The sequence below is a fragment of the Nerophis ophidion genome, linkage group LG07 (genome assembly GCF_033978795.1).
Source record: "Nerophis ophidion isolate RoL-2023_Sa linkage group LG07, RoL_Noph_v1.0, whole genome shotgun sequence".
Classification (NCBI taxonomy): Eukaryota; Metazoa; Chordata; class Actinopteri; order Syngnathiformes; family Syngnathidae; genus Nerophis; species Nerophis ophidion.
In genome coordinates this window covers 41,935,109-41,958,131 of record NC_084617.1, presented here as the reverse complement: position 1 = coordinate 41,958,131, position 23,023 = coordinate 41,935,109, and the positions used below count along the sequence as shown (strand labels likewise).

At 40.8% G+C, this 23,023-nt stretch overlaps 1 protein-coding gene across 1 annotated transcript in view; it reads right to left on the bottom strand.

Annotated features, from left to right (window-relative positions):
• Window positions 1-22,321, bottom strand: part of arl15a (ADP-ribosylation factor-like 15a) — a 316,966-nt gene extending 294,645 nt beyond the window's left edge. Inside the window, exon 1 of the mRNA XM_061906215.1 lies at window positions 21,887-22,321. Within this exon, the coding sequence (XP_061762199.1) occupies window positions 21,887-21,898 (12 nt within the window). The 5' untranslated portion in view covers window positions 21,899-22,321. The remainder of the gene's footprint in view (window positions 1-21,886) is intronic.
• Window positions 22,322-23,023: the final 702 nt, after the last annotated feature.

Below are 23,023 nucleotides of genomic sequence, written 5' to 3'. Positions count from 1 at the left end.
TAGTTAATTTTGTACCTTTTAACTTAATAATAATTGATTTCATAATTTGACACTGAAGTAAAATAGCTGTTCATTTTTTACATGCTAACATCAACTTGATAACATAACTATGCTAATGTTTTATGCAAATAGTTTAACCAAGCCATAACTTTTTTAACCTAATAATCATGGATTTCGTTACTTGGCGCCATCTTAGAAGTGTGCTAGCTACTCCACTATTAGCAAAAAACTTTAACATCCCAACATTACTATACTAACTAGTTACCGTTTAATATGGATAGAGTTGTAAAGTGTAGATAGAAACATGTTACAACAGAAAGTAACCTGATACTGTATTAACAGTAAATTAGCAATTTTGAGAAAAAAATACAACTGGAAATGACACAAGATGTTACAGCATACAGTGGGGCAAAAAAGTATTTAGTCAAGATTCAAGATTGTTTATTGTCATATGCACAGTTAGACAGTTTGCCGTACAATAAAAATCTTACTTTGCTGGTCTACCCTTCAACAAGTCACACGGTAAATCAAAAATAAAAATAAAAATGTATACACAAGGCACAGTTAGTAACATAACATTATTGCACATTCTGATTGACAGTAAACAGTATAAATATGGAGGTGACCTTGGGTCACAGCAGCAGTTAAAGTGTCTTTAGTGATCAAAGGTGAAAAGTGTCTACAGTGATGGTTCACAGTTCGGGGGGGGTCAAGGTACCTGTCTTTTGTTCAAAAAGACAAAGTAAAAAAAATGGGGGGGGGGGAGCTAGCATTCACAAGTTAGCATTCACAAGCCTGATGGCCTGTGGGTAGAAACTGTTTGTCAGTCTCGTAGTCCTGGATTTCAGGCTCCTGTATCGTCTGCCTGATGGTAGGAGGCTGAAGAGACTGTGCTGGGGGTGTGTACTGTCCTTTATGATGTTGTGTGTTCTCCTGGTGGCCTTGGTAGAGTACATGTCCTGTAGTGAGGGGAAGGCTGCTCCATTGAGAGCATCCTGACCTACTGCATCTGCGTGTGGTTCAGCAGCTGAACGGCCGCAGAGAGAACGGCGCTCCAGAGAGTCATAAAGACCGCCCAGAAGTTAATCGGATGCCCCCTCCCCCCCTGGCTGACCTGTACAGCTCCCGCTGTCTCAGGAAAGCACAGAGCATCCTGAAAGACCCATTCCACCCCGGGCACAGCCACCTGGAACTGCTACCCTCAGGCAGACGCTACAGGGTGCTAAAAGCGAGCACCAATAGACTAAAAAAAAAGCTTTTACCCAAGAGCCATAGTAGCATTAAACAGGCACTGAGTGAGCACAATATGTCCATCATGTCCTCATGTGTAATGTTTAAATTTTTTTCTATTTTTTTGGACTACAATGTGCAATAATGTTATATGTATGTGTGTATATATATTCATATGCATGCAGATATGCATCTGTGTGGATATATATACATATACATGGATACATCTGTCATCTCTATCTTTTTTTTTTTTACTATTTATACTACGATATTGTATATGCACCTTAGGAGGAGCTGCTCCAATTTCGTTGTTCTTTGAACCTGTTCATTGCAATAATGACAATAAAACTCTATTCTATTCTATATGTACTAAGCAGTTTTAATCACTCACTGGAGTGCCTTCCTGTCCTTAGCAGTGCAGTTTCCATACCAGACCGTGATTGAGCTGGTAAGGACACTCTCAACCGTACTTCTATAGAAGGTGCTGAGAATTTTGGGTTGCATACCAAATTTTCTCAGCCTTCTTAGGAAGTACAGTTGCTGCTGGGCTTTCTTTATTGTTTGTTGGGTGTAGTGATCCCAGGTGAAGTCCTCGCTGATGTGGGTCCTGAGGAATTTAAAGGTTTTCACCCTGTCCACCTTTGTCCCCCCTATGTACAAAGGTTTGTACTGTGCACTCCTTCTCCGTGGGTCAATAATCATCTGCTTGGTCTTGTCTGTGTTCAAGGAGAGATGATTATCCTGACACCAGGCCACCAGTTCCGCTACCTCACTTATGTACGCTGCCTTAGCTCCCCCAGTGATCAGTCCGACAACCGTAGTATCATCTGCAAACTTGATGATACTGATGTTGTTTTGGGAGGCCACACAGTCGTGTGTGAAGAGGGTGTACAGTAGGGGGCTCAGCACGCAGCCTTGGGGGGTCCCTATGCTTAGAACCTTTGTGCCTGGTGTCTGGTTGCCGATTCTGATTGACACAGAGAGTTGGTGTCAGACCAAGTGAGGAGTTTAGCAGTGAGTTTTTGTGGGATGACCGTGTTAAAAGCAGAGCTGTAGTCAATGAATAATAGCCTGGCATAGGTGTCCTTGCCCTGTAAGTGGGTGAGGGTGGTGTGGATGACGGTGTTGAATGCATCCTCAGTGGACCCTGTAGAGCAGGGGCGCTCACACTTTTTCTGCAGGCGAGCTACTTTTCAATTGACCAAGTCGAGGAGATCTACCTCATTCCTATTTATAATTTATATTTATTTATTTATGAAAGAGACATTTTTGTTAACAAGTAAATGGTGTTTAATGATAATACAAGCATGTTTAACACACATAGATTCCTTTCTTTCATGAAGACAAGAATATAAGTTGGTGTATTTGATTCTGATGACTTGCATTCATTGGAATTGGACAGTGATGCTGATAACGTCCGCATTTTCAAATGGAGGAAAAAAAAAGTCCTCCTTTCTGTCCAATACCACATGAAAGTGGTTGGATTTGGCATCTCATTTGTCCAACTTGCATACTCGTTTTTAAACACTTTGTTATGAGAGTAGCATATGTGTGTGGCCCTTTAATGTCTAGCAGCAGGTGAGTGACGTCAGTGACTGTGTGGGTGGGCAAGCAAGTGAGAAAGCGGTCGCTGAGGGCGGGGGAGAAATACATTGCCATCAAACTCCGTAGCTTGCTAGCTTGTGCACGCTAGCTTTCTGAGACGCTTATTTTGTTAGCACAGGCAGGATGAAACAGGTCTTTTATGGTGAAGACAGGAACTGTGCTGTCGGTCTTTAGAGTTTTGACAGTAGGTACGGAGTCTCTAGAAATAAAATGTGTTTGTCTGCGTCCGCCCTGTTAGTGATTTTTTTCTTAAATATGAGCTCGCAGCAGCCAGCGTCATCTCACAAGATCCTCGGGTGCCGAGAATGTCAAACAACTGACGAAAGTGAAGTCTTGGTATGATTGATGACTGCTCATTGTTATGTCTATTTTTTAATGCCTGGCTTGAGATCGACTGACACACCCTCTTAGATCGACCAGTCGATCGCGATCGACGTAATGGGCACCCCTGCTGTAGAGGGTCCAGTGTGTCTGGGATGGTCTTCTTGATGTGGGACATGACTATCCTCTCGAAGCACTTCATCACTATTGGGGTGAGTGCAACAGGGCGATAGTCATTCAGACAGGTCACAGTGTTTTTCTTTGGCAGGGGCACGATAGTGGTGGTCTTGAAGCAGGTGGGCACAACAGCTTGTGCTAGTGACAAGTTGTATATGTCAGCAAGTACATCAGCCAGCTCTGATGAACACACCCTGAGGGCCTGGCCAGGGATGTTGTCTGGGCCGGCTGCCTTCCGTGGGTTTGTTCTCCTCAGAAATGTACGTACCTCTGCTGTTGTCACAGTGAGTGGTGGGTTCTGCGTGCGCTCTGTGGTCAGAATCCTTCTCTGTCGTAGAACTCATTCAGCTCATCCGGCAGTGATTGTTGGCTGTTTGTGACCCCCCTGCACCCCTGCTTGTAGTCTGTGATGTGTTGTAGGCCTTGCCACATGCGCCGGGAATCTGTGGTGGAGTAGAATCCATCCAGTTTTTGTCTGTATTGTCCCTTGGCTTGGCTGATGGATTTACGCAGGTCATATCTGGCCTTCTTGTAGTCCTCAGCGTTGCCTGAGACAAATGCAGTGGATCGGGCATGTAGCTTGGACCGATCATCACAGTTAATCCAGCCACCGATTGTGCAATTTCTCCCACTTAAAATGATGACAGAGGTCTGTAATTTTCATCATAGGTACACTTCAACTGTGAGAGACAATGTGAAAAAAAAATCCAGGAATTCACATTGTAGGAATTTTAAATAATTCATTTGTAAATAATGGTGGAAAATAAGTATTTTGTCACTTCAAACAAGGAAGATTTCTGGCTCTCACAGACCTGTAACTTCTTCTTTAAGAAGCTCTTCTGTCCTCCACTCATTACCTGTATTAATGGCACTTGTTTGAACTTGTTATCTGTATAAAAGACACCTGTCCACAGCCTCAAACTGTCAGGCTCCAAACTCCACTATGGCCAAGACCAAAGAGCTTTCGAAGGACACCAGGAAAATTATTGTAGACCTGCACTAGACTGGGAAGAGTGAATCTACAATAGGCAAGCAGCTTGGTGTGAAAAAATCAACTGTGGGAGCAATTATCAGAAAATGAAAGACATACAAGACCACTGATAATCTCCCTCGATCTGGGGCGCCACACAAGATCTCATCCCATGGGGTCAAAATGATCATGAGAACGGTGAGCAAAAATCCCAGAACCACACGGTGGGACCTGGTGAATGACCTGCAGAGAGCTGGGACCAAAGTAACAAAGGTTCCCATCAGTAACACACTACACCGACAGGGAATCAAATCCTTCAGTGCCAGACGTGTCCCCCTGCTTAAGCCACTGCATGTCCAGGCCCATCTGAAGTTTGCCAGAGAACACATGGATGATACAGCACAGGATTGAGAGAATGTCATGTGGTCAGATGAAAACAAAATAGAACTTTTTGGTATAAACTCAACTCGTCGTGTTTGGAGGAAGAAAAATACTGAGTTGCATCCCAAGAACACCCTACCTACTGTGAGGCATGGGGGTGGTAACATCATGCTTTGGGGCTGTTTTTCTGCTAAGGGGACAGGACGATTGATCCGTGTTAAGGAAAGCCTGAATGGGGCCATGTGTCGTGAGATTTTGAGCCAAAACATCCTTCCATCAGTGAGAGCTTTGAATGGTTGACCAAATACTTATTTTCCAACATAATTTACAAATAAATTCTTTAAAAATCCGGCATTTTTTTTCACATTCTGTCTTTCACAGTTGAAGTGTACCTATGATGAAAATTACAGACCTCTGTCATCATTTTAAGTGGGAGAACTTGCACAATCGGTGGTTGACTAAATACTTTTTTTGCCCCACTGTATGTCAGCAACTAAATTAGGAGCCTTTGTTTTAAAATGCTTCTGTTATCATTTATGTGCCAAATAAAATATGATTGCAAGAGGCTCCTGTATATATCAGGGCGACATCATTGCTGCCACGGCGATATCATAGCCGCCAAACCTTGAAAATATATTTTTTTTACATGAAAACAAATTAAAGTAATATAATGTATTGTAGCCATCCAGAAGAAGTCACACAAAGTCTGGTGCTATTTTTAACTTTTATTGCCAAGCTTATTCTAACAAACAGCACGATTCCAACAGGTTTTGCCTCTGTGCAAAGACTTTAGTCTCCGTGCTTCCCCACACACACAGCACTACTTCCTCATTCTCCCCCAATCCTGTTTCAGGCACAGACCATCACAGGAAAATTTTACATTAAGTCAAAACCACAGAAACATAAAACATTACCACCAGCAGATCGTTATAGTATGAATGGATATATATAGCTTGTTATGTGTGCACTATTGACGATCCATCCATCAATTTTCTACCGCTTGTCCCCTTTGTGGTTACGGGGGGTGCTGTAGCCTATTTCAGCTGCAAACGGGCGGGTTGCTGGATTCACCTTGGACAAGTCACCTCATCACAGGGCCAACACAGATAGACAGACAACATTCAAATCACACTCACATACTAAGGCCAATTAAATGTTGCCAATCAACCTATCCCCAGAGGCATGTTTTTGGAGGTGGGAGGAAGCCGCAGTTGACTAGTGATGCACTAAACACTCTACAGAACAAAGATTTTGATCACTGAAAACAGCGCTACCGAAACGGAATGTAAACAAAACACACGCCATTGTCTGTAGCGTAGTCAGGATGTCTGCGATGTGGACGTAATTTTAATGTATCCCAGTATTAAGCCGGAGACAGCGATCTACAAAACTTGCAAATATTAAGACGACAGAGAGAAAGTCCAACTGGAGCAGCAGCAAGACGCTAGTGGGACGTCATGCTTGCTGTAGCTTTCTTTTCATTGGGGACATCGAGAGACAGAAGAAGAGTCTCTAAACACGAGGACAGTCTATAATAACACAAAAAAATGCTGGATATGTTGCTTGTCGTTTTTATTTAAAAAGCCATTAAAAGTCTCTAAAGACTCAACAAAGTACATTGTACAGTAAGCAGCAACAACTGAAAACATGGCAAAACGATATAAAAATATATGTTAAGACTTATTAATAATAACAGATTTGTTTTTAAATGTAAAAGTTTTAGAGCCTTTTTAAAGAAAATCATACAGCAGATAATGCAAATTATGCGATGTTGTCAAATTGACCACGCCCCCACTGCCACAGCTATCTTGGCAATCTCGGGGGAACCTTGTACATTGAGATATAGACTTCAGGCCTATATGGACACCTACAATGCTGTTAACAACAAGAAGCAGTCATGCAGCTAAAATATCAAATTTCAGTTAACTCTCAAGCTAGGTTTCCATTATCGCTGTTTATAGTTCAACAGAAATGTTATCCATTTACTGCAAGCTACCTCAAAGAGACGGTGGATGGATTAGTGAGTAGGTTTTGGCTTTTCATGTGTTTCATCATGGGGGAGAGATACAGAAATGAAACATGCTTGGTCGCAAAGTCAACAGAAATGAAAATATCCAACATAACTTGTTTTTGGCACACAAGTTTTCCACGACAAGTTCCAAACTCTTTTTGTGTCAAGGTGTCCAACTTGCAGAGGACACCATGTTTAGTTGCCAGACCTTTCGTGGTTTTGATATTGAGCTTTAGTATTTTACCCATCAGTAAATACCACAGAAAATCTATGTTTTTTATTATTTAATTAAACAAAAGGAACAGGGGATTTAGTGTGTGATAAAATAGTTCATCATCAATTTTCAAAAGCATTGCCTTATGGCTGTAAAAAGGTCTCCAGCCAGAAGCAGCACAAACAATGCAATCAAGTGGATGCAGTATAAATAAATCATGCAAACATTCGGGGGTGGGAGTCATGCACAATGAAGAAGAATTAAAAGTGTCATAGGCTGGCTCCCTCACACTTACACAAGTAGCATTTGTCCAGTCTGCTGCCAGCTTGTGTCCAGCCGCAAGGTGGACTTGTAATTTAGGAAGGGGCTGTAGCATGGCAACAACTAGCAGCAAATTCCTCTCTCAGCACTGCCGTGTTGTGTGGTCTTTTTTAACACCTTAAAAAAGCTCCACTTTTTAAGTTGCACACGTTACGGTTTACAACAGTAATTATCTAGTGACAATAACTTGATCTCTAAAGAAAACCTCACTCACGGTTTGCTCAGAACCTAACTGGATCACATGTACATGCTTAGTAGTTGGAGACATGTTAATATAAAGCTCACACCTGTGCAACTTGATGCAACCCATTGTTCAACTTGCACACCTTAAGGGGACAAACAAGCATGTGTCTGTAAATCAAAGCAAGATTGTTTGAAAAAAACTGCAAAATGTGTTCATTTTAAATAGGGACACTGGCAGGTGTTAGCAACTAACTGCCAATAAGCCATTGATCCTTTGTCTAATGACTGTAACATTGTGAAACATATCTTTATTACATGTATGGTCAGGCTGGGCGAAAAGTGTTCAGTATTTTTTTTTCTTCCTCGTCGGAAGAAACGGGAAGTTTTAGCAAGGTTGGTTGCATGAACAAAGGCACTTGCTCACAGGTAAATGGGCAACGCAGGTGTAACAGCCAATCAGGAAACAGTATCAACTATCACGTTTAGTTGCGCCATCTTGTTGTCTTGCAGTTGATTCTTTGCATGGAGTGAGAAGAAAAAGTAACAAATAGTGCTGCAATTGAAATTTTGGATAAAACAGAAAAAGTCACCTCAACAGTTTTTGGTCAGTTTGTTGTTTTTTTTAAATGGACTGCCATCAGACCAACTTGGTCGGTAAATGATGCAAGGCGCTCGTCACCACCAAGATCGGTAATCCCACACCACCTAAGCCTTGCTCACCCTTTAGAGAACAGCTGTAACTTCCTGGTACTAAACCTGCGGAAAATGTCAGGTTTCTCTGTTTACATTTTAACACATTGCACTATTTTGTTACACGTTATTAACCATTTCTTATATAGTCCTTATTTTTGCACCTTCTTTTTAAGAAGTTATTGTTAAGTGTTCAATTTGATTTCAGAATTCTGTTTACATTCATTGCTTTACATGTTTATGTTGACATTTCCTTTGAGTGATTTCCATTCTTGTGTTGAAATTTCCTTTCCTTTTTGCCTTGATAGTTGAGGGGATTATAATCAGAGGAAGGTTACATTGGAAACAATCATGTTTACATTTTTTTTTTTTCTTCGTCCTTACTTTCTGTAAGTGATAAAACAAATATATATAAAACACTTTTTGTGATACAGTTTTCTGCCATACCCCGCCGCAGGCCCAAGGCGTACCGGGGTCCCGGGAATGACCAAAAGCCTCCCAGGAGAGAACCACCAAAAGTGGGAGAGAAAATAAGCACCCAGCATTGTTATTGACTTTGTTTTACAAACCCTGTTTCAATTAGAGTTGGGAAATTGTGTTGGACGTAAATATAAACGGAATACAATGATTTGCAAATCCTTTTAAACCCATATTCAGTTGAATATGCTACAAAGACAACATATTTGATGTTCAAACTGATAAACATTTTTTTTTTTGCAAATAATCATTAACTTTAGAATTTGATGCCAGCAACACGTGAAAAAGAAGTTGGGAAAGGTTGTAATAAATACTGATAAAGTTGAGGAGTGCTCATCAAACATTTATTTGGAACATCCCACAGGTGTGGAGGCTAATTGGGAACAGGTGGGTGCCATGATTGGGTATAAAAACAGCTTCCCAATAAATGCTCAGTCTTTCACAAGAAAGGAAGGGGCGAGGTACACCCCTTTGTCCACAACTGCGTGAGCAAATAGTCAAACAGTTTAAGAACAACGTTTCTCAAAGTGCAATTGCAAGAAATTTAGGGATTTCAACATCAACGGTCCATATTATCATCAAAAGGTTCAAAGAATCTGGAGAAATCCCTCCACGTAAGCGGCATGGCCTCAAACCAACATTGAATGACCGTGACCTTTGATTCCTCAGACGGCACTGTATCAAAAACCGACATCAATCTCTAAAGGATATCACCACATGGACTCAGGAACACTTCAGAAAACCACTGTCACTAAATACAGTTTGTCACTACACCTGTAACTGCAAGTTAAAGTTCTACTATGCAAAGCGAAAGCCATTTATCAACAACATCCAGAAACGCCGCCGGCTTCTCTGGGCCTGAGATCATCTTAAATGCTTTGTACTGCTCCATCAATGAACTGCAAACTACACATCCAGAGGGAGTTCTCATCGTTGCAGGGGATTTTAATCAAGCTAACATGAAAACAGTTTTCCCTCATTTCCATCAATAAGTGAATTTTGCAACCAGGGCTGGAAGCAAGCTGGACTTGGTTTATAGTAATATTAACAGGCGTATAAAGCTGCACCACGCCCCCACCTCGGCTCCTCAGACCATCTATCTGTGATGCTAATTCCTGCATACAAGCCCCTGCTGATCAGGAAGCAAGTTACAGTGAGGCAGGTGAGGACCTGGCCAGAGGGAGCAATGGAAGCATTACAAGACTGCTTCGAAACCACAGACGGGACATGTTCAAGGAAGCCGCCAATGATAATCATCACACATATGTGGAGGAGTATGCAGAGTCTGTGTCCGCATACATTCAGAAGTGCATGGAGGATGCCAGTGTGATCAAGAACATCCCCACACGGGCCAACGAGAAACCCTGGATGAACAGTGAGGTACGTGCAATGCTAAAGGCTCCGAACAATGCTTTCAAGTCTGCCGACATGGTGGCATTAAAATCAGCCAGAGCTAACCTAAACCTGCCATTAAGGTTGCAAAGCGTGCTCACAGTCAGAAAGTGCAGAACTTCTTCGAGAACCCCACGGACACTAGACGAATGTGGCAAGGCATACAGGTCATCACGGACTATAAAGCTGCCCCCTGTCCCTGTGACAACAGTATCAGCTTCCTAATTGACCTTAACAACTACTTTACAAGGTTTGAGGCACTTAACACCACTCCGGCGAGAAAATCCATCCCTCGCCCTGATGAGCAGCCGCTCAACCTGGACACAGCGGATGTCCTGAAAACCCCGAGGAGAGTGAACCCCTGAAAAGCACCGGGACTTGATGACATTCCGGGCAAGGTGCTTAAGGGATGTGCAGACCAGCTGGCTGGGGTTCTCACAGACATCTTCAACATCTCGCTGACCCAGGCTGTGGTACCGTCATGTTTTAAGATGGCCACCATCATTCCTGTGCCTAAAAAACCCACAATCTCCTCCCTCAATGATTATCGCCCCGTTCCACTCACCCCCATCATAATGAAGTGCTTCGAGAGGCTGGTAAAGGAATACATTGTCTCCAGACTTCCCCCCACATTCCACCCATACCAGTTCGCTTATCGCCCAAACCGCTCCACAGAGGACGCCATCTCCTCTGCACGCCACCTGAGCTTAGAACATCTGGAAGAAAAGGACACACACGTGCGGATGTTGTTTCTGGACTTCAGCTCAGCATTCAACACCATCATCCTGCAGCATTTGGTGAGCAAACTGGCGTCCCTTGGATTCAGTACCCCCCTATGCAACTGGCTGCTTGACTTCCTCACAGACGGACCCCAGTCTGTGAGAGTGGGCAACAACACCTCCAGTGCCATCTCCCTGAGCACCGGCTCCCCCCAGGGCTGCGTCCTGAGTCCGCTGCTGTTCACATTGATGACCCATGACTGCTGCGCCAGGTCCACTACAAACCACATTGTGAAGTATGCGGACGACACGACAGTAGTGGGCCTCATCCGTGACAATAACGACATGGACTACAGGGAGGAGGTGAAACATCTGGTTGACTGGTGCAGAACCAACAACCTGGTCCTGAACGTCGACAAGACCAAGGAGATCATTATTGACTTCAGGAAGCACTAGTCCAGCCACGCTCCACTCTTCATCAACGGCACAGCAGTGGAGATGGTAAGCAGCACCAAGTTCCTGGGGGTGCAGATCACTGACAATATAACCTGGTCCCTACACACCGGAGCTCTTGTAAAAAGAGCTCAGCAGCGCATGCACTTTTTGCGTCGGATGAAAAGAGCACAGCTCCCTCCCCCATTCTCTACACATTCTACATTCACTATAGAGAGCCTGCTGACCAACAGCATCTCTGTCTGGAGTGGAGCCTGCAATGCCTCAGACTGGAAGTCTCTCCAGAGAGTGGTGAGGATGGCGGAAAAGATTATCAGGACTCCTCTTCCTCCTATCCAGGAGATCGCAAGAAGCCGCTGCCTGACCAGGGCTCAGAAATTCTGCAAAGACTCCTCCCACCCCAACCAAGGACTGTTTTTACTGCTGGACTCTAGGAAGAGGTTTCGCAGCCTCCGTAGCAGAACCTCCAGGTTCGGTAACAGCTTCTTCCCTCAGGCTGTAAGACTCTTGAACGCATCATAATTAAATAATCCCCTCAACTCCCCCCAAAATGAATTAACTCGCTGGTCTAAAAAAGACAATATAACATACATCCATAAACATGGACGCATGTGAAAAAGTGAAATGTATTTATCTGTACAGTAATCTATTTATTTATATCTGCACCTTATTGCTTTTTTTTTAAATCCTGCACCACCAAGAGCTACTGCAACGAAATGTCGTTCTTATTTGTACTGTAAAGTTCAAATTTGAATGACAATAAAAAGGAAGTCTAAGTCTATCTAAGGTGTACTGATGCAAAGTAGAAAAGTGTTTTGTGGTCTGACGAGTCCACATTTCAAATTGTTTTTGGAAATATTCAACATTGTGTCATCCGGACCAAAGGGGAAGCGAACTATTCAGACTGTTATCGACGCAAAGTTTAATAGGCAGCATCTGTGATAGGGTTGTCCCGATCTGATATTTGGATCCGATCGGTCACCGATATTTGCCAAAAAATGCGTATCGGCAAGGCATGGGAAAATGCCTATGCAGATCCAGTTTTTTTTTTTAAATTACGGTCCATGTTTTCCGATGCACCAATTTTTAAATAATACATTCCACTTTTCTGCTGCTCCCTAATTTCCGTTCCGCATTTTCCAGCACACCTTCAACACATCCACAGGTCTGTGTCCTAACCGTTAAGACGGCCATGTGAATTAAAAGTTACCGGTAAAAATGTCAGCTGTGTGGTATTATTTTACCCTACAAAACGAAAAAGATGAAGAGGTGGAGTGCAAAACATGCCACGATAAAGTCAAGCGTGGTGGTAAAGTTGTAAGACATTTTAATGACTCTTGAGAGTGGAAGGCTTTTGAGCAGAGCCTCACTCATCATTGGTGAACACAGGAGTAGGCTGACACCTGAGCATCTTGAAGTGCTCGTCTTTGTTAGAAAGAATCTCCCCATTATGCTCGGACTTCAAATGTTTGCCCCCCCTGACTGGGGCAAACAATTGAAGAGAGTGTGTAGATAGTTGTTGTTTTTTTTAAGTTTACACTTGTTCAAGAGCAAGTATTGATGCTGAGTTATAGACATTTTATCCCACTCAGGTTGTTTGTGTGTTTTGCATTTTTTAAATAATGTTTACAGTAGGGCTGGGCGATGTATCGATATAAATGATATATTGCAGGTTTGTCTCTGTGCGATATAGAAAATGACTATATCGTGTTATTCGATTATATGTTCTCACACCGTCGCTTTTAGCTGCGTGCATTACATTACTGGCGTTTCTCACTCCTTCTCGTCTCTCCTTCTCACAGAGACATAAAACAAGCCTATGGCGTCACATTAGTGCCAAAAATCCAAGCGCATAAAAACTGTTCTCGCGCGCTGATTCTCCACTTCGCGTGGGCGCGGTGCCATTTTGCGCGCGCGATTTGCCTTTTTGCGCGCCCGCGGTGCCTATATGTGTGCGCTCCGTCTCGGTCTGGCATCTCTCCTCGCGCTTTCATGTTTGTTTTGGCACTTTGGGGGCGGGAATGGTTAGACATCCCCTTCTTTCTGATTGGCTCTGAGCGCTGTCAGTCAATGGCAACGTGGCGGCCATCTTACCTCAGGCAGCTGGTCACGCCCAGTACATATTTGTCAAGGAACAAGTACCATTTAAATAACCATAACTTGCTCAATTTTCAACTCATTTCCAAACGGTTTGATTTGTTATAAATGTCAGGTTTTTATGGGGCTATCATGGCTGAACAATTAAGTCTTAGGCTATTATCCCCCAGATTTAATCTGCCTAATGTATGGAGCTAGCTTTTTTTGTTGTTTTTTTAAATACATATTTTTAACTCTGCCATCTGTACTGGTCTGGGCTGATATCTAATTTTCCATAGTTTGAGTTGTTTGCAGAAGCGTAAATACTTTTTATAGTAATATTAAAACCATATTAATTAATTGTAGTGATAACCTGTCATTCATTATTCTAATAAAATAGTAATTGCAATCATAACATCAATAATTAGGCCCATATGCTAATCATGTGGTCCTGATATGAAGTATGCATTGATAAGTGGGTTCAGGTAGACTCTGGTGTAAACTTAAAGTAGATAGAGGAAAGAAAATGAATAGTCCCACATTGTGGCATACATTCAATATTTACATATACAAATATTAAATAAATAAAAATATTTTTTAAAGAGAAAAGTGAGGAAAGAAAACCTATTTGAAAAAATAATTTCCGTCATTGACTGACATCTGTGGACTGATTGTATGTGTATGAAAAGAGAGATATTGATCTTGACACAAACAAATCCTAAAAGTCTTTCAAGAAGGTAATGTCTCACCTGTTGAGAGAACATCACATAGTTAAGGAAGTGTCAAGATCAATATCTCTCTTTTCATACACATACAACCAGTCCACAGATGTCAGTCAATGATGGAAACTATATTTTCAAATATGTTTTCTTTCCTCACTTGTCTGTTTTAAAAAATATGTTTTTTTATCTAATATTTGTATATATGCCACAATGTGGGACTATTAATTTTCTTATTAAAAGGTAGGTTTTTGTGGTTGGTGCACTAATTGTAAGTGTATATTGTGTTTTTTATGTTGATTTAATATATATATTTTTTTTTTTTAAATAAAAATTAATAAAAAATTATTCTGCGTCCCGGTGGTTGGGGACCACTGCTTTACATGATGCCACATATGCCTCTGTGTGCGAACGCTTCATTCATTCATTTTGCATGCTGCTGGAAGGTTTAGGCTGCTGCTATTTTGATGGCATCACTTCCTGTACACAGGGGCGCAGCTATTTTGAAGAGGCGGGGCCCCTATGTCACACTCTGTTTACATTCTGTCGACACAGGCGAGGTCATTTTGAAGAGGCAGTGTATATATATTTATATATAATAAAGGGATTGGAACACATACTTGTTGGTCACAAAAAACATTCATGACATTTGGTTCTTTTATGAATTTATTATGGGTCTAATGAAAAAGGGACCAAATCTGCTGGGTCAAAAGTATACATACAGCAATTTGTTTACGTGTCCCTTGGCAAGTTTCACTGCAATAAGGCGCTTTTGGTAGCCATCCACAAGATTCTGGCGAGCTTCTGGTAGAACTTTTGACCACTCCTCTTGACAACATTTTTGCAGTTCAGCTAAATGTGTTGGTTTTCTGACATGGACTTGTTTCTTCAGGATTGTCCACACATCAGCACTTTAGGAAGGCATTTTTAAAACCTTCATTCTAGCCTGATTTAGCTATACCTGTAACACTTTTGACGTGTGTTTGGGGTCATTGTCCTGTTGAAACACCTAACTGCGCCCAAGACCCAACCTCCGGGCTGATGATTTTAGGTCGTCCTGAAGAATTAGGAGGTAATCCTCCTCTTTCATTGTCCCATTTAAAGCACCACTTCCATTGGCAGCAAAACAGGCCCAGAGCATAATACAGAGCATTAACACTGTGCTTGACGGTGGGAATGGTGTTCCTGGGATTAAAGGCCTCACCTTTTCTCCTTCAAACATATTGCTTGGTATTGTGGCCAAACAGCATAATTTTTGTTTCAGCTAACCACAGAACTTTCCTCCCGACGGTCTTATCTTTGTCCATGTGATGTCAGTATGTATACATTATGTATACTTTCGACCCAGCAGATTTAGTCACATTTTCAGTAGACCTATAATAAATTCATAAAAGAACCAAACTTCATGAATGTTTTTTGTGATCAACAAGTATGTGCTCCAATCACTCAATCACAAAAAAATAAGAGTTGTAGAAATTATTGGAAACTCAAGACAGCCATGACACCATGTTCTTTACAAGTGTATGTAAACTTTTGATCACGACCGTGTGTGTGTGTATGTATGTATGTATATGTATATATATATATATATATACATACAACAAGACAAAATATATATATGTACAGACACAAACAATATCATGTATATACTATAAATATACTATATATATATATATACACTGGGCGATACGGCCTTTTTTATTAATACCACAATGTTTTGCCTTAGCCTTGATATATCACTTGATGCATATAATCGCAGCAGTATGATGATTCTATGTGTCTACATTAAAACATTCTTGTTCATACTGCATTAATATATGCTAATGTTAAACTTTCATGCAGAGAAGGAAATCACAAGTAAGTCAATTTACCAAAACTGTATTAATTAAACAGTTATTAAGCAGTGGCACAAACAATGTCATTTCAAAACAGAAAGTGCAAGATTGTCAGAGACATTTTCAAACAAGCTATTAGTGCACTTTTGTGCATGATGTCACGAAGATAACATATAAAAACAACACTAAATCAAAGTGCACTTTTTGTACAGAACGCCGCTACAAAAGTTAAAAACAAATAGTGCACTTTTGTGAACGATGTCACACAAGATATTTCAATAACTGTCAAATAAAAATGAGCTGCATAATTGGATATCAAATAGTGTATATCATTCGCTATGTGGTAGGTTCCTGTGGACATTATCCCCTTTCTTTTTTAGACTATTTTTTTCATATGGTGTTGATGTGGAAATGGCTGCTTGGGCATTTTGTTGGGTGTGGCACCGAACGGAGATGTTGACATGCGGAGTTTCAAGCACTCTTCATTCTCTAGCGGGTGACATTTCAAATGATGCTACATTAGTAGAGCTGCTTTTTTTTGTAGTAACGCTTTTGCCGCATACTTGACAAATTACGGTTGTCTGTTTAACATATTCCCGTTTGAAGCCAACCCACCACCAGACGATGGACCCAGTGCTGTTTTTCTTAGGAATTAATTATTCTTTCTTCATTTGTTACCAGATTCGCCCCTTCTTTCTTTGGTATTACCACTCTCCCCACTCCACTAGCATCACAGCTAACCTTACCATGCCGCTACCTCTCTGTTCTGCGAGGGCGTATGACGTTGCACGCGCGACAGTATGTGACGTATGTAGGAAGGGGCCCTTGTTTTACCAGTCTGTGAGAAGGAGAGACAGGAAAGAGTGTGAAACGCCTGAAGTGTAATCGCTGCAGCTAAAAGCAACTGTGTGAGAACGTATACTCGAATATCACGATATGGTCATTTTCTATATCGCAGAGACAAACCCGCGATATATCGAGTATAATCGAGATATATATATATATATATATATATATATATATATACATACATTTCGAATACACATATACACAGTATATACATAAACACATAATATAGTCTTCAGAGTGTGCACTTTTTTTTATGAGGACCTATGCTTCACTATACAACCCTTTCGGTTTACGAACCATGTTCAAAATTAGAATCATCCATCCATCCATTTCCTACCGCTTGTCCCTTTCGGGTCACGGGGGGTGCTGGAGCAATCAAAGACTGTAAACCGAGGTTTTACTATACTATGTTGACATGTGATGTATATCGGCCCATCTCAATCAATCAATCAATCAATGTTTATTTACAAACCCTATTTCCATATGAGTTGGGAAATTGTGGTAGATGTAAATATAAACGGAATACAATGATTTGCAAATCCTTTTCAACCCATATTCAGTTGAATATTCTACAAAAACAACATATTTGATGTTCAAACTGATAAAAAAAAATGTTTTTGCAAATAATCATTAACTTTAGAATTTGATGCCAGCAACATGTGACAAAGAAGTTGGGAAAGGTGGCAATAAATACTGATAATGTTGAGAAATACTCATCAAACACTTATTTGGAGCATCCCACAGGTGTGCAGGCTAATTGGGAACAGGTCGGTGCCATGATTGGGTATAAAAACAGCTTCCATGAAATGCTAAGTAATTCACAAACAAGGATGGGGCGTGGGTCACCAATTTGTAAGCAAATTGTCGAACAGTTTTAGAACAACATTTCTCAACGAGCTATTGCAAAGAATTTAGGAATTTCACCATCTACGGTCCGTAAAATCATCAAAAGGTTCAGAGAATCTGGAGAAATGACCGCACGTAAGCGATGATATTACGGACCTTTGATCCCTCAGGCGGTACTGCATCAAAAACCAACTTCAGCGTGTAAAAGATATCACCACGTGGGCTCAGGAACACTTCATAAAATCACTGTCAGTAACTACAGTTGGTCGCTACATCTGTAAGTGCAAGTCAAAACTCTACTATGCAAAGCCAAACCCATTTATCAACAACACCAAGGAACGCCACTGGCTTCACTGGGCCCGAGCTCTTCAAAGATGGACTGATGCGAAGTGGAAAAGTGTTCTGTGGCCTGATGAGTCCACATTTCAAATTATATTTGGAAACTGTGGATGTGGTGTCCTCTGTAACAAAGAGGAAAATAACCTTCCGGATTGTTATAGGTGCAAAGTTGAAAAGCCAGCATCTACGATGGTATGGGGGTGCATTAGTGCTTACACATCTGTGAAGGCACCATTAATGCTGAATGGTCCATACAGGTTTTGGAGCAACATATGTTGTCATACAAGCAACGTTATCATGGACGCTCCTGCTTATTTCAGCAAGACAATGCCAGGCCACCTGTTACAACAGCGTGGCTTCGTAGTAAAAGAGTGCGGGTACTTTCCTAGGCAGCCTGCAGTCCAGACCTGTCTCCCATGGAAAATGTGTGGCGCATTATGAAGCGTAAAATACGACAGCGGAGACCCCAGACTGTTGAACGACTGAAGCGCTACATAAAACAAGAATGGGAAAGAATTCCACTTTCAAAGCTTCAACAATTAGTATCTTCAGTTCCCAAACGTTTATTGAGTGTTGTTAAAAGAAAAGGTGATGTAACACGGTGGTGAACATGCCCTTTCCCAACTACTTTGGCACGTGTTGCAGCCATGAAATTCTAAGTTAATTATTATTTGCAAAAAAAATTTAAGTTTATGAGTTTGAACATCAAATATCTTGTCTTTGTAGTGCATTCAATTGAATATGGGTTGAAAAGGATTTGCAAATCATTGTATTCTGTTTTTATTTAACTCTAACACAATTTCCCAACTCATATGGAAACGGGGTGTGTATATAGCCCTAAATCACGACTGTCTCAAAGGGCTGCACAAGCCACAATGACATCCTCACAGATGATCGGCATTGAAATAGGCAGCATAAAAGCCTGATCAGAACATCCCTACAATATAACTGCAGAGACCAATAAACACAGCAGTTATTGAACATTGGAGTCCATTGAGTTTCAATGAGGTTGTGTTAGAAAGCTGATAACACTGGGTGGGCAAGTTCCTCTGCATTTCACACACTACACCCCACCCCCTTTGAAAGATGACAACAATGTCTATGTATTATTTTCCCCCACATCCTGTCCATTGTTGCACTGTTGCAGCAGCACTCACCCAATCATAAGTGAAGGCCCAAACACCCTAATCCCCCACACTGTTCAGCGCTAAAGCTGCTAGTTTTAACATAGCATTGTAATAAAAACTATTTCGCAAATAAAATGGCCCGCGGGCCACATTTTCTACACCCTTGTGTTGACCCCAAGAGCTTATTTTCTGTGACAGTCGTTCAGACATAAGTGTGTATGTTTAGTCAAATACTTTGTACTTTAAAGGGTTAAAGGGTCTGTTTATATATAAATACAACAGGACCACCAGCTAGCTTATGTTACCAATAGTGGTGTGATATAACATTTATACTAGTCTGGCGTTCAGCCTTTCACTCACGGCTGTTTCATACACACATACATGCCCGAAGCGCACCAAAGCAATCCTACATAATCAACTACTGTTGTTGCTACAATAAGCTATGCATTCAATGACAGCGAACGCTAGTACCTAAACTTTGCCAAATTGCTGTCATTAGCCAACAACAAACAAAGCTAACACGTGTTACGTGTGGAGTAGTTTACGCGCTCAAAGCCGAAAGAGGGTGAGATATAATGCTTAGGGCTGGGTATTGGCAACGGTGTAACGATACATTTCACAATACTTGAGTCACGATATTATGATATGGCGGTATACTGCAAATTTTCACATAGCTCACTAATGCATCTTAAAATACAAGTTGCACAACTCTGAATGAATGTAATAATTCCACTGTGGTCCGTAAATAGTGTAAGGCAGTGGTCCCCAACCTTTTTGTATCTGCGGATCGGTTAACGCTTAATAATTTGTCCCGCGGCCCGGGGGGGAATCTTTTTTTTTTTTTCTTTGTCATGAAAAAGGGACAATTTTGTGGTTGGTGCACTAATTGTAAGTGTATATTGTGTTTTAATGTTAATTTAATTAAAAAAAAAAAATTTTTTTTTTTTTTTTTTTCAAATAACAATTAATAAAAAATTCTTCTGCGGCCCGGTACCAATCGGGCCACCGGGCCGCGGCCCAGTGGTTGGGGACCACTAGTGTAAGGCAGTCGTCTTCACCAAGATCAGTAATATTACACCACTATGACCGTGCTCACCCTTTAGGGCACAGCCGTAACTTTGTGGCACTAAACTTGTAGGAAATAGTTTTAAGGTTTCTCTATGTTTACATTTTCACACTGTGCACTATTTTGTTACACTTTATTTAGCATTTCTTACCTGCTTCTTATTTTTTACATTCATTATAAGACGTTATTACAGGTTCAATGTGATTTTAGAATTTTGTTTACATTGATTGTTTTCTTGTCCTTTCCTTTCTGCCTTGATATATGGGTATTATAATCACAGGAAGGTTACATTTTAAATAAAAATGTTTACATTAATAAAAGCTTAGTGGCCACATGCGTGGACAACACCTTTTAGCTCTTAATTCCAAAATTGTGTACACTACTGAAATAGGGTCTTATGGCCAGTTATGTGGACACTTATACTGCCATGTGGTGGTGTCAAAAGAGTAAAACATACAATGGAATTTGAAAAAAAGTGTAAAAATAAGAATTAGCATGTCACTAAACATGAAGTACAGGTTTGTTACTTATGGAATAAGTACATCGTATCAAAAGATGATTCTTAGTTTTTATTCTAATTAGGGTCCAATAAGCCCAAATAGCAAAGAGAAATAAAAAAAAGCATGAAAACAAACAGCTCGGGCCTTAAGAGGTTAAATATTTGTTTCTCCAGATTCTTAATTTAGATAGGTCATGAAAAATATCAATAATCATGATATTGACCAATATAAAACACTCATAACGTGATACAGTTTTCAGCCGTATTGCCAAGCCTTACTACATGGACCACAGTTCCTACAACATTGTGGGAAACACTCTTTAACAGAACAGGTGTTCTCAACCTTTTTGACCTCGAGTCCAACTTTTTTACTACACAGGGGAGCAGGGCCCACTCAAATATTAACACATATTTAGTAATCTTACTCTTGATTTTAATCATATTAAATATTATAGATAATTTACTTACTGTTTAACAGGATACAAATTGTCGAACAATGTGAAAGCATGTGTTACTCAAAAATATTCAAAATGTAACATAAACCTTAGGCTTAGGTGAGGCTGATTAGGACAATAAATCCTGAACAAATATAATGCAAAATAATAGATTTATAAAAACTTATAGAAGATGATTACACAGTGCTGAAATAATTACATTCTGACTGAATTTATAATAATATAACCATCCATCCATTTTCTACCAGTTGTCCCTTTGGGGTCACGGGTCGCTGGAGCCTATCTCAGCTGCATTCGGAAGGTAGGCGGGATAAACCTTGGACAAGTCGCAACCTCATCACAGTAATAATAATATATGTCAATAGAACTAAAGTGTAAATGAAAACAAAGCTTCACCACTTTAGTCATATTTTTGGCGCTTGAGAAACTCTCTTCATGACTTTAGCGCCAGACTACCTGTTCGTTTGATATTGTCATTACTGCTGCAAGTGGTGGAAAAAGTGTATCACAACTGAGTACCACTACAGCCCATAGCTGAGAAACAGATATGTTTTTTTGCAGTCCTGTAGGGGGCACTCGCTTTGGCCCTATGGTTAAGAAACACTGAATTAGAAGGTGTTCATGACATCTGAGCTAGTAGAACCCAGCACACATCATCTATGGTTACATATTTTCAAGTTTGTCAAGTAAATACTTCCCAAACATTCCCTTACTTTGTGCAACATGTTTATTTCATAGCTTTCTAGCATGTTAGATCTATAAAAGAGTAATGAACTACAGGTGTAGCCTGTCTTGCTATGGTTGTCGTATCGTTGACATGTAAACACAGCAGGAGTTAGTTAGTTAATTAATGAAATCATTAACATTAATGTAACACAAAGGCAAAGAAGGAGAAATGTCAAGAAAACTACAGTTTGGCCCAATTTCTTACCAGATAATCCATGTACAATCGTCGTATTGTCCCAGCAACACGAAGAGACTTTAAAGAAGTCACGTTTGAGCTTCAGTGAGTCCAACAATGTTGAAAAAACAGACGTCCCGGATCACGTCGCTTCGTATTCCCCGCCTTCCTTGCAGCCACACTGGGATAGACAAGCAGCCTTTAGTGGGCTAGCTTGTTCGGTGGCTTCCCTTTTACCGTCTCCTCTGCCGGAAGAACGCCGAAGCCAGGCAGCGACGTCCTGGGTCGACGTCCAGGGACGGGTAATAGGGTCCGAAATGAGGTGTTTATTTTCTACCTAAAACGCTCACTCGCCCGCCGCTTCGCTTGCAGTCATTTGTCACACAGCCACAACAGTTTCAGTGCTCCCTTCAGGAAACTGGCGAAGCCTCCGTGGTGACGTCACGTACGTCGGCACGTAGCGTGGTCACGTGACCAAACACATGGCGACTATTGCCAATGCGAGGCTAAATGGACTACTTTATTGAAAAGTGTTTGAAAGTGTGCAACAACATAATTTTGATGTCAGTATCCGCTTCCAAAAGGTAACTAACTAAATTGAAAAAAGAAGGGCCGTGTTCTATCACCCCCCCCCCCCCCTCCCCAGTATATCAACACAAACAATACCGTGCTTATAAATATGCTCATAAATAACAATAGACGCAGGTCGCAGACGAAAAAGTGTTACACAACATGTATTTTTGAAGTTGGTATCGACCTAGTATCAAAGTATCGATACTTTTGACAACCCTATTTTGAAGTTATTAGTAGTAGTAGTATTTGTTATATAATAAATACATTTGTGTTATTATTTCATAACTCTTAAAAAGCTACACCACCACAAAGTCTCTGAGGCCGGATGAACATTTTTTAAATGATTTGTTATATTAGTTATTAATAAATATTATATTTTAATTATCATATAAAATATATATAATATTTCATAAAAATATTTCAAAAATCCTCGAAAAAATTGTTGCAGAGCAGCTAAATGAACACTTAGCATCTAACAATCTATGTGAAACCTTTCAATCCAGTTTCAGGGCAAATCACTCTACGGAGACAGCCCTTGCAAAAATTACTAATGATCTATTGCTAACGATGGATTCTGATACTTCATCTATATTG